Source organism: Mauremys reevesii, linkage group 8 (assembly GCF_016161935.1).
Source record: "Mauremys reevesii isolate NIE-2019 linkage group 8, ASM1616193v1, whole genome shotgun sequence".
NCBI classification, from domain to species: Eukaryota; Metazoa; Chordata; order Testudines; family Geoemydidae; genus Mauremys; species Mauremys reevesii.
In genome coordinates, this window is record NC_052630.1 from 13,031,055 (window position 1) to 13,047,757 (window position 16,703).

General features: G+C 43.3%; 1 protein-coding gene across 2 annotated transcripts in view; it reads left to right on the top strand.

Moving 5' to 3' along the window:
* Positions 1 to 16,703, top strand: part of FSTL4 (follistatin like 4) — an 817,110-nt gene that overhangs the window by 347,486 nt on the left and 452,921 nt on the right. For both annotated transcript variants that reach the window (XM_039485151.1, XM_039485152.1), the window contains one exon: positions 15,989 to 16,038. In XM_039485151.1, the coding sequence (XP_039341085.1) occupies positions 15,989 to 16,038 (50 nt within the window). The remainder of the gene's footprint in view (positions 1 to 15,988; positions 16,039 to 16,703) is intronic.

Below are 16,703 nucleotides of genomic sequence, written 5' to 3' on the forward strand. Positions count from 1 at the left end.
TGCTGGTGTGTGTACTCCTGGCTAAAATTTTAAAGACTGGGTGCTTGAATTAGGCTCCTAACTCCATCTTTATGTACCTAAAGAAGTGGTTACATTGTAAAAGCAGCAAAGAATCCTGTGGCACCTTATAGACCCATATTCACCCACGAAAGCTCATGCTCCAAAACGTCTATAAGGTGCCACAGGATTCTTTGCTGCTTTTACAGATCCAGACTAACATGGCTACCCCTCTGGTTACATTGTGAAAGTGATTCAATGAAAGCTGGCATGTGGCCTGCGAAGCCTAATTTTAGGTAACAGTTTTGAAAGTCCTGTTCCTTATCTCTGGGGAAGTGAGGAAGGGATTAACCTATCTCAAACTAGAAGGGCCACAGCTGTCTGTCCTTACTGTGAGGACTGCAAGGGAGTGGAGTGAGGGCAGCTGTGGGGAAAGCAGTGCCTGGCTCCTTCAAAAGAGAACTAAGTGGAGAAGGGGGCTCAGGAGGGAAATGGAGGCTATTCCTGAGTTAGAAGCAAACCCAAATGGGTAGGCTGAGGTAATCTTAACTTCTTTTCTCTGTGTGTATGTACCCTTGATTTGAAGAAGGAAAAAAAAAGTATTGTTTGTTTGGCTTGACCTGACCTGCTGAGGAGCAAGGTGCAGTTTTCATTTTGCTGGTTATCTGTAATAATTGTAGTCTGAAGAGCTCTGTCTTGTTGTGGGTGTACCCACCCCCCGCCCTGTACCTCTGGTATTCTTCAGTCAGTTTAGGGGATGAAGAAGATTGTGGCGATATATAGATGGCAATGATTTAGGCATTTACATGAAGTGTTCATAGGGAATTTATGGGACTGTAATATATAATCTGAAACAACATCTTGTAAGAACTACAGTACTGCACAGCAAATAGCTACCCAGTATCCTTCTACTTGATTTTGTTTGAGTCCAAATACAAAAGTATAATCAAATGCTACACATGGCTGCCCTAAACCCCAGCTATCCTTGTTGGGGGCATTGCATCTTAGGAGGGTTCTGCAATTCCCTGGCCGACATGGGTTCTCGCTCTGGCTGCAGACATGGGTGGCAGCGATTTCCTTTCTGTATAAAACCACCAATGGCAACAGGACTAGTAAGGAAAAAACTGACCTGCCCCCTCTTCCTGACAGCAGGCCCACCAGAGAAGAACCAACCTCAGAATCTGAGTGCCACTTCCAACTGGAGCTGTAGCCTCCATTCTTGTTTGTGGCCATAAATATCTTAAGGCTGGCTCTGGCTACACATTTACGAGCAATCAGGAAATTTGAAAGAAACTATTTCCTTTTCAAACAATTTCCAGACAAGTCCCATTCAGAAAGATACATCTGGAGGGTGCAGCTTTGTGGAGGGTGGAGCTTAATGTGTAAAGTTTATGATCATGTCACAGAAGTCATGGAATCCATTCCAGACGCCTCCGTGACAGCTTCTGCTTCACCCAGGGGCAGCTCCCAGATGCTGCAGGCATGTACTTCCCTCCTCCATCCCCCCTGCAGCTCCCAGCTGCTGCAGGTGGTGGGGAGACCCCTCTACACACAGCTGCCGTGGGTGGGAGAGACACCCCCCCCAGCAGGCAGCAGGGGACCCCAGAACTCTCAGCTGTTGCAGGTGCTGGACCCTCCCCATTTTGTCAGGGATCTCTTTAGTAAAAGTCATGGACAGGTCACGGGCTTCCATGAATTTTGGTTACTGTGCGTGACCTGCCCATGACTTTTACTAAAAATAGCCATGACAAAATCTTAGCTTTTCTTATGTGCTATTGGCTTGTGGTCCTACAGCATACTCATTAGGAGTTACGGGGGAGGCTGATAAAGAGACCTCTATTTATATTTTCAGACAAGCATATTGTCTGAAAACTAACTATGGGTTTGACCCTAACCCTTGAATCTGAGCACATTGAAACTATGATGTTCTGAATGGGTACCCAGATGGTAAGATTACAAGCCAAAGGGAGAAAAGGAGGTAAGCAGCCCACCAAAAAGCCCCCTTGTGCTGGTCCCTGCAGTTTAAAAGTAGAGGAAAAAATGATGATGAGGTGCATTAAGTATATATTAAAAAACTGGAGAGGCAAAGGCAGCACCAGCTGCATCTGTAGTCCATGCTATATCTCTCCGCCTTCTACTCCAAGTAATCTGAGCTAAAAAGAGCAATAGCTATTCCTCCTGTCCACTGAACCAAATGGCATGTCAGTGTGCTAATCCACCTCTATGAGTATTGGCTGCTAGTCCCTAAGGGACTGCATTGCAACACTCAGAAATAAATTACCCATCAAAGTTAATGAAATTCATGGCTATGGCTTACTCAGGGCCCAGTTGTGGGTGCTCACCATTTGTGTGTACGTGTTGTACATCACAATTCCATTTACTTCAGTGGAACTATGTACAGCCCTTTCTCTTGACTAATCTACCCTTAGGGAGTATATCCCTGATCTGCTCCTAGTGAGTTATTTTGTACTATCAATGGGGATGTTTATTGTGCCACAGGCACTTAAAGGTGCAAGTGTTAAGCCAAAAAGAATGTACCTTCTTTTTGCCGTTGTAGAAGAAAGAGTCAAAGTATTAAATGACTTGAGTGATGCTGAGTTAATGATGGCTTAGTGAGGATGAGTAAGGTACTTAAGATGAAAAAATAACTCCCTTCTTTTCAACTCCAAACATTCACTTTAAAGTGTACACAAAATGTTGAGGTCCTAACAGGTTCAATAGATATACTAGGGCTGGTGTCACCAGCTGGAACTGTTACATATGGCCTTACCAGTAGTTTTTCTTAGCATGCAAGAGAGCTTTGACTCTTGGGAAGACATGCTGTGGTGGTACTAGTTTGGGGTATGCAATGTATTGTGTAGAGCAGGTGTAGGCAACCTATGGCACGTGTGCTGAAGGAGGCACGTGAGCTGATTTTCAGTTGCACTCACGCTGCCCGGTCCTGGCCACCGGTCGGTGGGCTCCGCATTTTAATTTTAAAAGAAGCTTCTTAAACATTTTAAAAACCTTATTTACTTTACATACAAAAGTAGTTTAGTTACATATTATAGACTTAGAGAAAGAGACCTTCTAAAAATGTTAAAATGTATTACTGGCATGTGAATCCTTAAATTAGAGTGAATAAATGAAGACTCGGCACAGCACTTCTGAAAGGTTGCTGACCTCTGGTGTAGAGGTAGCTTGGGGGGAGAGGGAGTTGTGTGAGCAGCAGGTGAGTTTGCTGTCTCTGGGCTCTGACTAGAGTCAATTCTTGAGACAGAGTTGCTTTCCTGGGAAGTGGGCATTGGTGTTGGGCTGATATTTCTGGGAGAAGGGATTGCCCCTTGATCACCACATTTCAGGTGTAAATATATCCAGTTATACTTTGAATATACCCAGACACTGTCACTGATTTCTCCTCCCCTGAGAAACCAACCTGAGACACTGCAGTCATCTGCTAACGCTCAGCAGACGGATGACACTGGTGCCCTAAGAAAGGGCAACCATATAACTTGCATATCCACATTCTTGTTTCAGGCCTGGGATAGACACACAAGTGAACAACTGCTAGTACATATAGGCCAGCTAAGTTGTTATCCTCACTAATTGCAGCTGAAAGCCTATGTTGTGCATGAGTATGCAGCTAAGTTAGGTGACTTCCTCATGACTCTCTGTTTGTGAAATAGTATGTGATCATACAGCCAATGGCAATATCATAATGCATCCATGGAAGGGGAATATGCTCTGAGGAAAAAGTACCATTAAACTGTGGAAGAGGCTGACTTGAGGAATCTGCTGTAGTAGCAGCAATGTCTGAGAGGGTCTGATCTGTGCACCTCAGGCTAAGCAAAAATAGACAGTGAGAATGTTTGACCTGGAAAGCTGTAAGGAGAGTCGAAGTCTTGGGAAGACAGTGGCCTAAGGAACTGCAGTAACAGTAGCAACCACATCTGTGAGAGCAGGACCTTGGAAAGTGTAGATATAACTGAAGGTGACAGTAAAAATGCCAGAATGAGAAACAGAACTCAGTTTCCACATTAAAACCTGTGTGTGTGTGTGTGTGTGTGTTGCATATTTTAAATCTCCAGCCGTGTTATGAAAACTGAAACTGAATTCACATCTTAAATGATAAAAATGTGTTAATTCATGTACAGTAGTCATTAGATTATCAATCAAGTAATTGAATTTATACTACATGCAATATCCAATGGATCTTTAACTTCTCAGAAAATGACTTTAAGACAGTGTTGCCTAGTAGTTAGACCACTGAATTTAGGTTTTGGGAGATCTGGATTCTATTCCTGGCCCTGTCACTGACCTACTGGGTCTGGGTGACCTTGGGCAAGTCATTTGGTCTCTCCTTGCCTCAGTTTCCCCAAATGGTGATGATTGCTTCCCTTGTGAAGTGCTTTGAGCTCTACTGAAGAAAAGCATTACCTAGTACTAGTATTAATAGTTACGTATGGATCTAATGTCACTAAAGGTTTGCAGCGTGGGGTGTAGTCCTGATGTTTTAATGCTGAGTCACTTGGATGTACGTTGATTTTAATGATAGTATTTTTCTCTTGTATGTAATATCTCGTGATTGGCTGAAAGCAGTTGACAGGTTGCCCCTCCTTTAAGGTGCCCCTGATGTACTGGGATGCCAGTGAGCCCGCCTGTTCCGCTGGCCTGGCCCCCCTTTACCCTGTCTTGCTGAACCAAGCTCCTAAGCCTCCTCTAGCACACACAGAGGCAGGAGCACACCCAGCTGCAGAAAGACCCAAACACTGAGATCAGCTCTGGGAAGATTCAGCTTAAGGGACTTGCCCCAGCACTCAGATGCCCACCTCCATTGGAATGCAGACCCACAGGTATATTGTCTTGAGCTGTATAGAAAAATCTGCACAGCGCAAGCTCATAAAAATTCACCCTCTCCCTCAATGTGAAAAGAGAGATGCACAGCTTCTTGTCATCCCCCCACCCTTCCCCGATATGGATTGCACAAACTGGGTTATGTTCTAAAAAAGAAATGTTTAACAACTACAGAAGACTGATTTTAAGTGATAAGGGATAGCAAACAGAACAAAGCAGATTACTAAGCAAATAAAACAAAACACGCAAACTAAGCTTGATTCACTAAAGAAACAGGTTACAAAATGTAATTTCTCACCCTAAATGTTGAGTTAAGCAGGATGCAGAGTTTCTGTAGCTTAGAGTTCCAGTTATCTCTTCTTACAGGCTGTCTCAGTCTGGACTCATCCCTGCCTTTCCCCTCAGGTACTTTCCGCAGCCTTTCTTCTTGGGTAGGCAATGGAGGAAAGTTGAGATTAATCCCCTCCCCAGCCTAAAAGGATTTACCTAAGGCAGGAAACCTTTGTTTGATCCCCATTCCCCTACAGAGGAGAAGGACCAGCAGTGTCCAAGGTGGTATTTTGTATCCGGTGATCTTATCACCTGACCTTGCAGTGTCAAAGCAACTATAAAACCAGGTTTATCTGCAATATCCACAGGAAGGAACTCCAGGAAGATGGGAGAGCCACATCTTTAAAGACTCATTGTCTTTTTCTAAGGACCCATCAAGGCTGATCACTTATCGCCTGGTGGGTGTCTCCAAGTATAACCACAGTTGTAATTGTTACATAGCTAATATTCCTAACTTCAGATACAGAAATGATACATGCATCCAAATTGAATAATCACATTCAGTAAATCATAACCTTTCCAATGATACCTTACAAGACCCATCGTGTATAAAATATATCTTAGGCTATATTCGTATCATAACCATATTTCTATGAAGAATATGGGGTGTAATGTCACAGCAGTCATGCGATTAAAACCAACTTTTAGCTTTTGCTTGGTTATGCCCATGTTTCTACTGTACATGTCACAGCTGGCAGTGAAAGGTATTTACGTGATTTAATTAGAGAAGGATCATAGTATTTATTCTAAGGCTCTCTAAAGCTTGAATCTTTTCTCTGTCTCATTCTTGGTATAGAATAGCAAGTGTCAACCTATCCAGGTTAATGTACTGTAATTTTAAAGGACTTCTAATTCTTTTCCATCCACTGTGATAGATTTTCTTTCCATGTTTGCATGCAATATGATATGAAGCTATGTTTTGCAATAAGATTTCGTGTGAAACTTCCATTAACTTCAGTGAATGAAGGCAGGATATAGCACTTGGACTATAGATAGATGGATAGCCATCATCCTGACCCTTCTTGCCTGGATTAGCTATACAACAATACCACTCCAATCATTGTGGCAGGGCAGTGCTGTTTTTATGAAGGAAGAAGTAGAAGCTGAATTTTGCCTTTAATTTTTAGACTAAAACAGCCCCACCAAAGCTGCTTTTAATGGTAATGATGATACTGGAGGAAACAGAAAATACCAATAATGTTATTTTGCTACATCATCTGGTTACCAGAGATTGTGAAGGGTCTGTAAAAAACCATATGTGGTGTCTAAGATATGAAAATGAAGCAACACTTAAGATGAATCTGCTGGGCTAAGATTTGGTTCCATTGAATTCCAGGGGAGCTTTACCACTGATTTCAGTGGGACTGGGAGTTGGTCCATTGAATGTAACTTGTCTGTGGAACAATAAGTCTTTTACTTTGATGTTCAATTCTTTACTTAGCCTCATGGGAGGAGAGGGCATTTGTAGGAAGTGATTTAGGGAGGCAACCACATAGCGCTCCAGTGTGCAGGGCTAAGCTGTCTACCACTGGGCTGTGGTGGAGAGAGTGGGCCTGGACTTCCCTACCAGTCCCTATAAAGGGACAATTATGAAAGCCTGTCCCTTGGTAGGGAACTTGATTGATGGAAGACCCGGAAGATACAAGGGTCCAGTCAATAGGGCTCTGGCCCAAGGGGGAAGCCATGAACCCCTCACTTGATGCTGAAGACTTCCTCATTGGACCCTTTATATATATACACCCTGAAATGAGTGGACTTGCAAATGTGGCCTTGCAGGAGGGCTGGGTCACTGAGAGGACAGACAAGGCAGGGTGGAGCAGTAGTGAGAAGTGGAATGCCTGGGAGGCCAGCCCACCTGACCACCAGGCGGCAGTGGCTGTGAGCGTTCCCCTTCACATCAGGGCTTTAAAAAAATCTCCATAAAGTTGCTCTGACATCATGATCAACTTCTTTCCCACTTACTCCATTCCTCCAATGTTGTCCTTTTCTCTCTTCCTGCCTATTGTTGTAGGTCGCGTTTGTGTCCCATCACCCTCTGCTGGCTGGAATCAGACCAGCTTAAGAATTTTATTTAGGAGTGCGGTCAAGTGGCTGCTCACAGGGAACTATCAGCTTTGACCTTATTCATAGCAGAGAATCTCTTTAGCTCAGTTGGGTAGCGGGCAGCATTATGAAGCAAAAGGTCCTCTGTTCTGTTCATCATTGCTCATCTGTGACGTTTAGCTGGAGACTGTTTTGTGAACAGCTGTGACTGTGCGCGCACACACAAATTGTTTGTACAAAGTTGTACAAATTGTGGGCTCGATCCTGCAATCTGTCATCTATCTGTCTTTGGTGTTTGTGGCATGCTAGTCACTGTAACATCTCTCTGAAGCCAACAGAAGTTGCAGACCCTTTGTAGCTTGCAGGATCAGTCTCTGGATTTGTGTGAGCAAATCTGTAAGGCAGGGGTCTACTTTGTGTAGATGTGCATGCAGGTTGAGTGCACAAGAGCTCTTAAAAATTGTGCATGGGAAGGCACAGGGAAATGGCTAGGCTACTTTAGAGCTGGAATGCAGTGATGGCAACACAAAGGATCAGCTAGTGAAGTTTCAGTGTAAATTATTTTCTTCCTTAGGGGCAATAAGTAAAAATAATGACCTTTCCCATGTGTTCAAATAAGAACAGAGTATGTATGCATTAAAAGATTCAAGTTTGCACGTACGGTCTTGTAACCCTTATCTTTGCAAGTTGGACTCCGTAGTAACCAATTTTTACACATTCATATGCACAGGAAACCTCTTATAGTGGAGAAGAAGAGAAAATTGAAGGCTTAAGGGTTTTGGCTTTTTTTTTTTAATATACTGAAAAAGGAGGAGTATTGACAAAAAATTTCCTCTCCTTAGAGTGGTGGCAGAGCCTTTCTTCATCCCTGCAATCACTGGGAGTGCTGGAAGCCTGAGTCCCAGTAGAGAGCAGTTGTAGCAAAATCGGCTTAGCTTCTCTTCAGTACTCACTGGTAGCTGACACTGAGGACTGGGAGCCAAGAATGTATCTTTTTTTCTTCCTTCCTATTCATTCAGAGAAGAGGACGGGGTGATCTCCTTCAAATGTAACACTTAATATCTGCTGGAAGATATTAAGATCTATGTTACAGACCTTTTAATACAGAGGAGACTATGTATAATGGAGTTATAATTAACTTCTAAACGGAGTGAAAGTTCAGTATAAGAGGTCTCTCCTATGGACCTGTGTGCACTGTACATCCACTGCCAGTGACTTTTTGCCACATCTCTCTGATTTAAAATCTACTTTAGGAATATATCTTAATCCGTCTGAGAAACATCTCTTTCCTTATTTGTTTTTCAATAACCATTTATAATTACTTTAAATGCTATACAGAAAGTTGTCCTTTCTGTAGCAATGAACAAAAATAATAATTTTTCAGCATTACTGTACATCAGTAGACAATTATTTTTGTGTGGATGGGTTCCAGCTGGCTGGTAATGGACTGATAACTCTTCCAGGAAAGAAACTCTCATTTCCAAGATGGAATGGTTGGCCCTTTAATTTTCAGGTATTACAAAAAATTACACCTTTCACCTTTTTAAAAATTGTAAATGGCCGAAGACCTGAACTAAATAACTTGATCTCTGCGAGTCAAGTTACCCTGTCCTCACTGCTACTTTGTGTAAGGGTTTGCCTTTCTGCTGCTCTAGAGCCTCATTTTAGATCTTGTTTCATATATTTTTTTTTTCTTGAAGAGCTGCGACCTCCATGCGTGTACACATCCTTCCAGGATTCCCTCCAGCCATCTCACGGTAGGGACAATACAAAGCGTACACAGCACGTTCATCCTTGCTCACACATATTGCTTGAGCTTGAATTCATGCTGACTGAGATATGTTATGCTAGTGGCCTGTTGAGACCTCTATTATTTCTACTAAACTCTATTTTAATACTACATGTTCTCGCCTACTTGAAAACCTTTGTCTGTTGCATCCTGTCTGACCCTCGGGACTTTTAACCATTTGGGATACAGACAATGGAATCCCGACCTTTGATTAGGCTTCCTGAAAATTACTGTTCTGTAATAAACAATCTGGCTTAAAATATGTGAAAGTTCCTGGATTTTTAACTTTCTTATGAGACCAAGGGGAAAGACTTGGATGTGCTTGTGTGTATGCACTGAATTCTTGTCTATGACTTAGCTTGAATTATGAAAACAACTGAGTTCAGAAAACTGCGTAGTCAATTTTATTTTTCTGAGTACTTAGAGGCCTAATTATCTTCCTGTCTGTATATGCGTAATTCCCATTGACTCCAACAGCAGTCTCTCCCCTGCATCTAGGGGAAGCAGTTGGTTCATAAATCTAGAGCCAAATCTGACCTGAGTGAAGTAGGTACCACTCCTGTTGACACGAGTCCAATCAATGAGAATAGCATCTGTTCACACTACAGTAGCATTGAACTTGGCCCTGTGTATGTCTGTTTGTGGAGGGAGTTGCTGAAAAATGTACGGTACATGCCATATTGGTTTTAATTCCCCTATTTGAGACTATTTAGTATGAACCATTATGCTGTGTCTCCTACACAGCAACAAGCTACCTGTACTGACAGCTTCTAAGTACATAAGAAATATATCTTGGGTGCTGTGACATTTTATATTCCAAACTTTGCCCAGTGGCTGATGGTTTCTTCCTCAAAGTGACATATTGATTGTAGGTACATGTAGGGTGAGGATGATTGTGTTCAGTATTTTGAGCTCATCATCTGTTATCCCAGTCTTATTGTCATCCAAGGTCCAGACAGTATCAAATTGGAAGCAGTAGTGTAGAAAATTACGAACAAATCAAAAAAGACTACAGCTGTGAAATGAATCAAGCCACTGTTTCTACATCTAGTATTTTCTTTGGTATGAAACATCTGTTACCTTTTTTGTGGGGGCTTACAGCTATCAAAGCAAGAATGAAGCATTGTAATTGCTGTTACACAGTGTAGCACCGCCAGGTCATCCAAAGTAACTGGAATCCAGTGGCATAGTATCTTCATCAAATGTGTGATGATTTACTAACGTGTGGCAATGAAATATTGGGCTAGATTTCCTGAGACAGTGGGGGTACTCTGAGCCATGCCACTGGCCCGGAAGCCATTTTAAGCAGCTGAGGGAGGATCAGTCCAGTGTCCGCAGCAGTGATGTAGCTAATGTAAGGGCTTGTATATGACACATACTCCTTGCTGCCTGCATAACTGCAGGGAGGGGAAGGGTGTGGCCAGAATGTCCTTATGCCCCTTCTGTCTTGGACTGTATTTTGGCTACATCTAACTGTTGCATTCTAATTGAAGTTGGGAAGACTGGCCCTGCTCAGAGTAGAGACTTGGTCAGAAGAGTACAACTATTAGCTTTAAACCACCTTTGTGTAGCACCCACTGACCAGTGCTCTGTGCATTTCAGCAGCACCCCAGGACCTGGCCCTAAGTGTGTGAGCTTGTGTGTCAGTGGCCACAGGCTTAAATGACTATAAATGCTAATTGTACTGGCGTATGTACACAAGACTGACAGACTCCCTAGAGGTTTGAAGCTGCTATTAAGCTTGTTCCTTCCTATTAGTTTGTGACCAAGAGGATAATGAAAAGATGACAAATTTCAAGTTGACATACAAGTAAGAGATATAGAGTTAGCATGGATAATTTTATGCACTGTCAAAGTGAAAAGGCTTAACTAAATGTATGTGGGCAAAGAGAGATGCTGTCATCTTAATATGAAATTAAAAGCCAGACTCCTAATAATTGAATCATGTCTCTTGTCACATTTGTATTTGTTTAATGCATGTCTAGTTATGTTTGAATGTAGTTCAGAGTTTCTCCTTTTAATCAGTATTGATTCAGGCTCTTGGTTCTTGTCACTAAAAATGACAATCCTAAATCCCTCTGTCATGTTACACTTCCAGCTTCCTGGTAGTATAGCAAATAAATTTGTTCCATAACAGACCTGGGTTCAAATTACCTCAGGCGTAGGATTTTGGATACTAAAAGAAATGACAAGCTATACTTTAAACCTAAATTTTCAGATAAGATCATCTTATCTCTTTCCCCATCCCTTCTTATTTAGGAGTGCTGCCAGTGTAGTATAAAGTGGTCTTAGTGTAAATGAGAATCAGGCCTGCTACATTTAAAAATGTGATCCTAAATTCCAGTACAAGGATCTGAAGCCTGGGAGATGGGGAAGCTGGTTTTGGAGACTTCTTTTTAAAAACATACAAATATATTCTGATTTAAGTGAATGTAGATAAAGCCTGAACTTCTGTGGCTTCCTCAGTGACTAACCTGTCTTTCCCTCTTCTTACTCTCACTGTATTTACTCATATTTATTTTATACAGCACAAGCTATACTACCTCACTGCTTCGTCTTCTGAGTTTCCAAAGAACTTTTCATTTGGCTTTTTAGTTTCCAAAACACATTGAGCCTGAAGAAAAGACTTTTCTCATCTTCAAATGAGCTGGTTTCAGTTTGGCGTTACAGATCACTATCCAGTCCTTGTCTGACAAGGAACAGCAGTGCCTGGCTTCTCTTTCTCTGCATCAGGAAACTCCCCATTCCCTGTGTCTGACCTAAAATAAAATAATCCATTTTTGTTTTCTGCTTCTTGCAATCACCATTTTCTCCTTTAATTAAAATTGTTTGGGCCCCTTTCATTCCCAGTTAAAAATAGTTGCTGCATTGAATTGCTTCAAACTCATCCATCCCTAAATATTAAGAATATATCTATTCTTCATCACCAATGGTGATAGTGGTTTGTTTTTCCCACCCCATCTCTGAAAGTCATTTTTGTTGCCAGCACATGTAAGCTGTGTGAACCAGTAAAGAGTATCTTGTGGCACATCAGAGCTTCAAAGATGACACTACGTATCACACCTTTCAAAAAGTGCCACATTATCCAATGGAGATCTTAGAATACATCTCAGTCACACAGGTGCCAGTTGCTGTAGCTTAACTACAAACTTTCTATTCCCAATATAGTATAATGGTAAGCAGGGGAACATGTCAGCTCATTAAGTGATCAGAGGAGGAGGAGGGCTTCTGGGGGGCAGAGAAGCATGCTAGACAGCAGTTTAAAATTTAATTTTTTTTTTAAAATGTGGTAAAATAAATACAGAAAGGTACAAAATACTTACTCTAAAATGTTCAGAGATGCCGAGCACCCTGGTCTGCCATGAAAATAGTAGGGGTGCTCACTGCCTTTGAAAAGATGACCACACATTTAGGTGCCTAAATGTGGAGTTAAGCCTGAAAATATTGGCCTTTTTCTGGGGTATGTAGCTTTCCAGATGGTAGGAAATTGTATGATCCTGATTATTTTCAATGGTTAATGAGTGAATTTGGTGTGAGTGAATTTATATTTGTGTGTTTTAAAAGCATGTTAGTCAGTGCTTGACTATTGTACAGCATTGTGTTAAAGTCTCTGCTTTTCCCTGGAAAGCTGCACTTGATGCACTCACTATTGCTAATATGGAAGGGCATCCATATCCTGCATGGCACTTGCTCCCCTGGGCACATTGCTGTTATGTAAATACAGTCCCATCCCATTGAAATATCTGTGGATGCAGAAAGCAGTCCCCCGATGGAATTTACCTTCATCATTCTACTGTGTGTTAGTGGACAGTGTGTTTCCCACCTACGCAACGAACAGTAGTTGCGTGCCAAAACCCACAGATGCTGATGGAGCTGCAAGAAGCCATGGTCATCCATATAACATTCCCCAGGTCTCAAAATTCCCCTTCAGTCCCCAGGACAGCTGTTTACCTCACTATGGTTGGGGGCTTTGTGAAAAGGTCATCTGTGTTGGCAGTCTCCTAGTAAACTCTGTGCAGGGGTGCCATCAGTTTCCCAGCTTGTGAGCACTGACTTCCTGTCCCAGGTCTGCTCAATTCCTATACCAGCCCCTCAACCATTCACAACTTCTGGCCCCACAGAGGGCTCCTTCCAGTGTTCCAGATTTGAGTTTTAGGTGAGAAACTGAAGTAGTTTGACTGTGAAATGTTGGTGCAGTGCATCATGGGAGTTATAATTCAGGTGCCTCTTGCTCACATTCTACTCTATTGGCTTGGCCCCCTGGTCAGACTAAATCACGGATGATGCACCTTCTTGGTGAGAGGAGGTGCCCCATCATGGAACTTCCATGGCTCTAGTATATCAAGGGAGACGAAGTATAGCTCAGGAGCTTGGCACATACAGGAGAATGGGAGCATGAGTTGCCAGAACAACTTCAGAATAACACTATTTTTTGTTTTCAGCTGAAAAATGGTTTTGGGGGCATTCAATTTTTCAACATCAACATTTTCTGTAAAAAGCCAATGCTTTTTGTGGAATTTTGTTTAGTTAAATCCAATTTTAGATAGTTTGATTAAAATTGTTCTGCCTAATCTCAACTTGTGTATTTACTGTTTTTTCTCTTGAATCAAATGAGAGTTGTGGAGAAGAGAATGAGAGTCCATTTGGATGAATCCAATGGTGGGGTAATGTGTCTAAGGTTCAGGAAAGAATTAGTTCAAGGTTTGAGAAACTAAGATTTTCATATTAAGTTACATGCATACAAAAAAGGGTTAGCCTGGCTTGGAGAAGAGAGAGACCTGAACACCTGTGAACTTTGAAGCTGATCTAGACTTTGTATCTCTGATCCATTTCTATAGGGTCTCCACATCAGGCCCCTCAGAACCTCCATGACCAACCAATACTCTTCTGAGCCCTGTAATAGTATCCCCCGCCCACCCCACCTACCCTGATCTGGGGTTATCTTGAGGTATATAGGCCACTTGACTTCTTTCCCCATCTGGTGACATTTGGAAGTATAACACTTCTTCCCCTTCCTCCTCAAGCCTTTGGGAACAGTTTAAAATAGTTTCTGCTGCCTCTGCTGAGCACATGAAGTAGTGTCATTCAGTGAAGTGACAATGCTTGTGTCAAAATGCAACAGTCCAGCTCAAGTCTGAACATTTCTTGAGATGAAAATGCATCAGAACTTTCACTCCCATCCCAATAATAGTAATTGTGCCCAAACTCAACTTTTGCTGCTGCAAAACATGGAGAGAGTGACACATTTTTACAGCTGCTTTTCAAACTTGATGAAGGATAATGTCAGTGTGAAATAGTCATCCCCAAATTAAACACAAACCGCTTTAATAGTAACCCATTTCTGAGAGGATTTTTCAGCAGGTATGATTTTTTGCTAATACAGCTTCCATTTTTTTTTCTTTAGGAATTAGAGCAGTTCCTTCAGCTTTCTGTCAGGGAGTCCCAGTCCTCATTAAGCAGTGCAGCTGCTGGTCTTCATAATCCCACCAAGTTGGTATTCTAGCTCCTCCTGGAGATTTTAAAACCTGTTTTTGTTTTTGTTGTTTTTTAGTCTGCAGCCATGTCAGTGGGGACTTACTTTGGCACCTTTCTGGATAGGGAGGAATAATGACTCTACATACAGCAGCCAGAGTCAGTGTGATTCTAAACTATGTGGAGCCTAATAACCTAGCATCACCTCCGTCCCTTGGGGGGTTGCCCCATCACTTAAATGAGATTTGAAAACTGAAGTTCAGCAAAAGGGACATCAGCTGCAGAGAAGACAAAAGTTTCAGTCTTGTAATGCATTTCTTTCCTCAGTGTTCATTTACTTGACTCCTGCTTCTTGTCTGCCATTGTAAGCCCTTACAGCAATCCTCATTACTCTGGCTGAGCCATTCAAAGGCCAGAGTCCCCTACTGATCAGCTGAGTAGGAGAGCAGTGACTCAGAGCCTGGGACCTAACCTCTGCTCGCCCTGCTGAAGCTATTGTCTAGAGTGATCTCTTCCGATATGAAAGCTAAAACTAAAAAGTCACCTATTGTGGTCTCAATCGGCCTGATTCGCAGTCGTTTACACCAGAGCAAAGTGGGTGTGACGTGCTGTATTCTGATTTCAATAGCTCCTTTACAAGCATTTGGCCCCGATGTAAATGGCCACAAGATGCAGGGCAATGGAAAATCGTGCCTACTGCCAATACGCTTGTCTGACTACTATGACTTTCCAGTTGATAGGAGTTGGAACTGAAACGCCAAGTGACACATGCTACCGAAGAGGAGGAGGTTTATTAAAAACACCTTATATCGGCCAACGCCAATGTGGGTTAGAAACAGTAATGAATTAAGCTTGACTGTTCCACGAGGAGGGTGGTATCATCCCCATTGTACACGTAGGGAAACTGAGTCACGATGGGGCACAGCACCTGGGTCGAGGTCAGAGTGAACTGGAGCTAGGGAAAAGCCCTGCCCTTTAGTCACATTGGATGTGGGGCTGGCTCTAGCTTTCCCCAGCCCGGCACAAAACCGGATTGTCGCTCCGCGTTCTGCTCAGAAAGTGCTGCGGCTCCGCGACCCCGCCCTACCTGGCTCTCCCGGAGAGGGAGCGCCCGGCTGGCGGCGTGCGGGACTCACTCCGCCCCGGCTCCCAGCCCCGCGCCTGAGCCCGCACAGGTGTCCGCGATTGGGTAGAATATGCAAATGACTGGGTGACGTCAGGCAGCTCTGGTCCAAGCAGCAGAAATAGGGCAGGATTCCGCATTTACACCTCCTAGCTCCTGGATTGCGACTGACACCAGCGCCAAGATTGTGTTGTGAATTATTTTTCGATTTTTTTTTCGGTCTTTCGTTTAATCTCCATTGGTTTTTTTTCCTCCTCCAGGCTCCAGCCTTTCATGATTTCCTCCCCTCTCCCCCACAAACGCTCCTGCAGACTTCTGTATCCTTCCTCCCCATAAGGAGATTTTTAAAAAACCAAACACACCAAAACTCTGACATCCTTTTCTTCTTCTTCTTCTTCCAGCTGCTACAGGCTTTAAACTGTGCTCACTCTCTGCCACGGGAATACTACAGGTAAGTGACATGATAGAAGCCTCTGATTCTATGGTGCTGTGCGGGTAGGGGAGGGAGATGCATGGGCAGTATACCCCCGCCCCCCCCAGTGAGGTTAATGTATCAGTGTTGTGGGGTTTTAAAACGATCTCCTGTTCCTTCCAGCCACATGTAGGCTCGCGGGGGGGCTTGCTGATCCCTGGGGTGTTAATTCAGAGTCCCTAATGATGACTGACAGAGTTTGCAACATTAACTTAGCGGATGGTAGCCTTGGTTGCACGGAGCAATTTTTGCTCCGGAATGCAGCGTAAGGGATGTGGTTGGCGGGAGGGAGGGAGCGGCAGTAGGGGGAAGGAGGAGCAGCTTTGGAGGTGCAATACTTTAACCCCCGTGCACCGGACCCGGGACCCCGAAGCCCAGGGCAGTCTCTGGAGATGGGGGTGCAGTCCCAGGCTTGCCATCTCTCTCCGGTTTTCCGCGGAGCATTTCCTGGTGTGCATCGTACGCGTGCAGGGTTTAGGGGAATGAGCACCAGCAGCTATGGGGGGAGAGGGATGAGCAGCCGCTATAGCACTGACAGTTCATTTTTGCCAAAGCTGCTTATCCTGCATCTTCCTGTGGGTCTGTCCTTGCTCCTGCTCGTGTTTACAAGTTCGAATGTGTTACAAGTAACTGCAGAGGCAGCA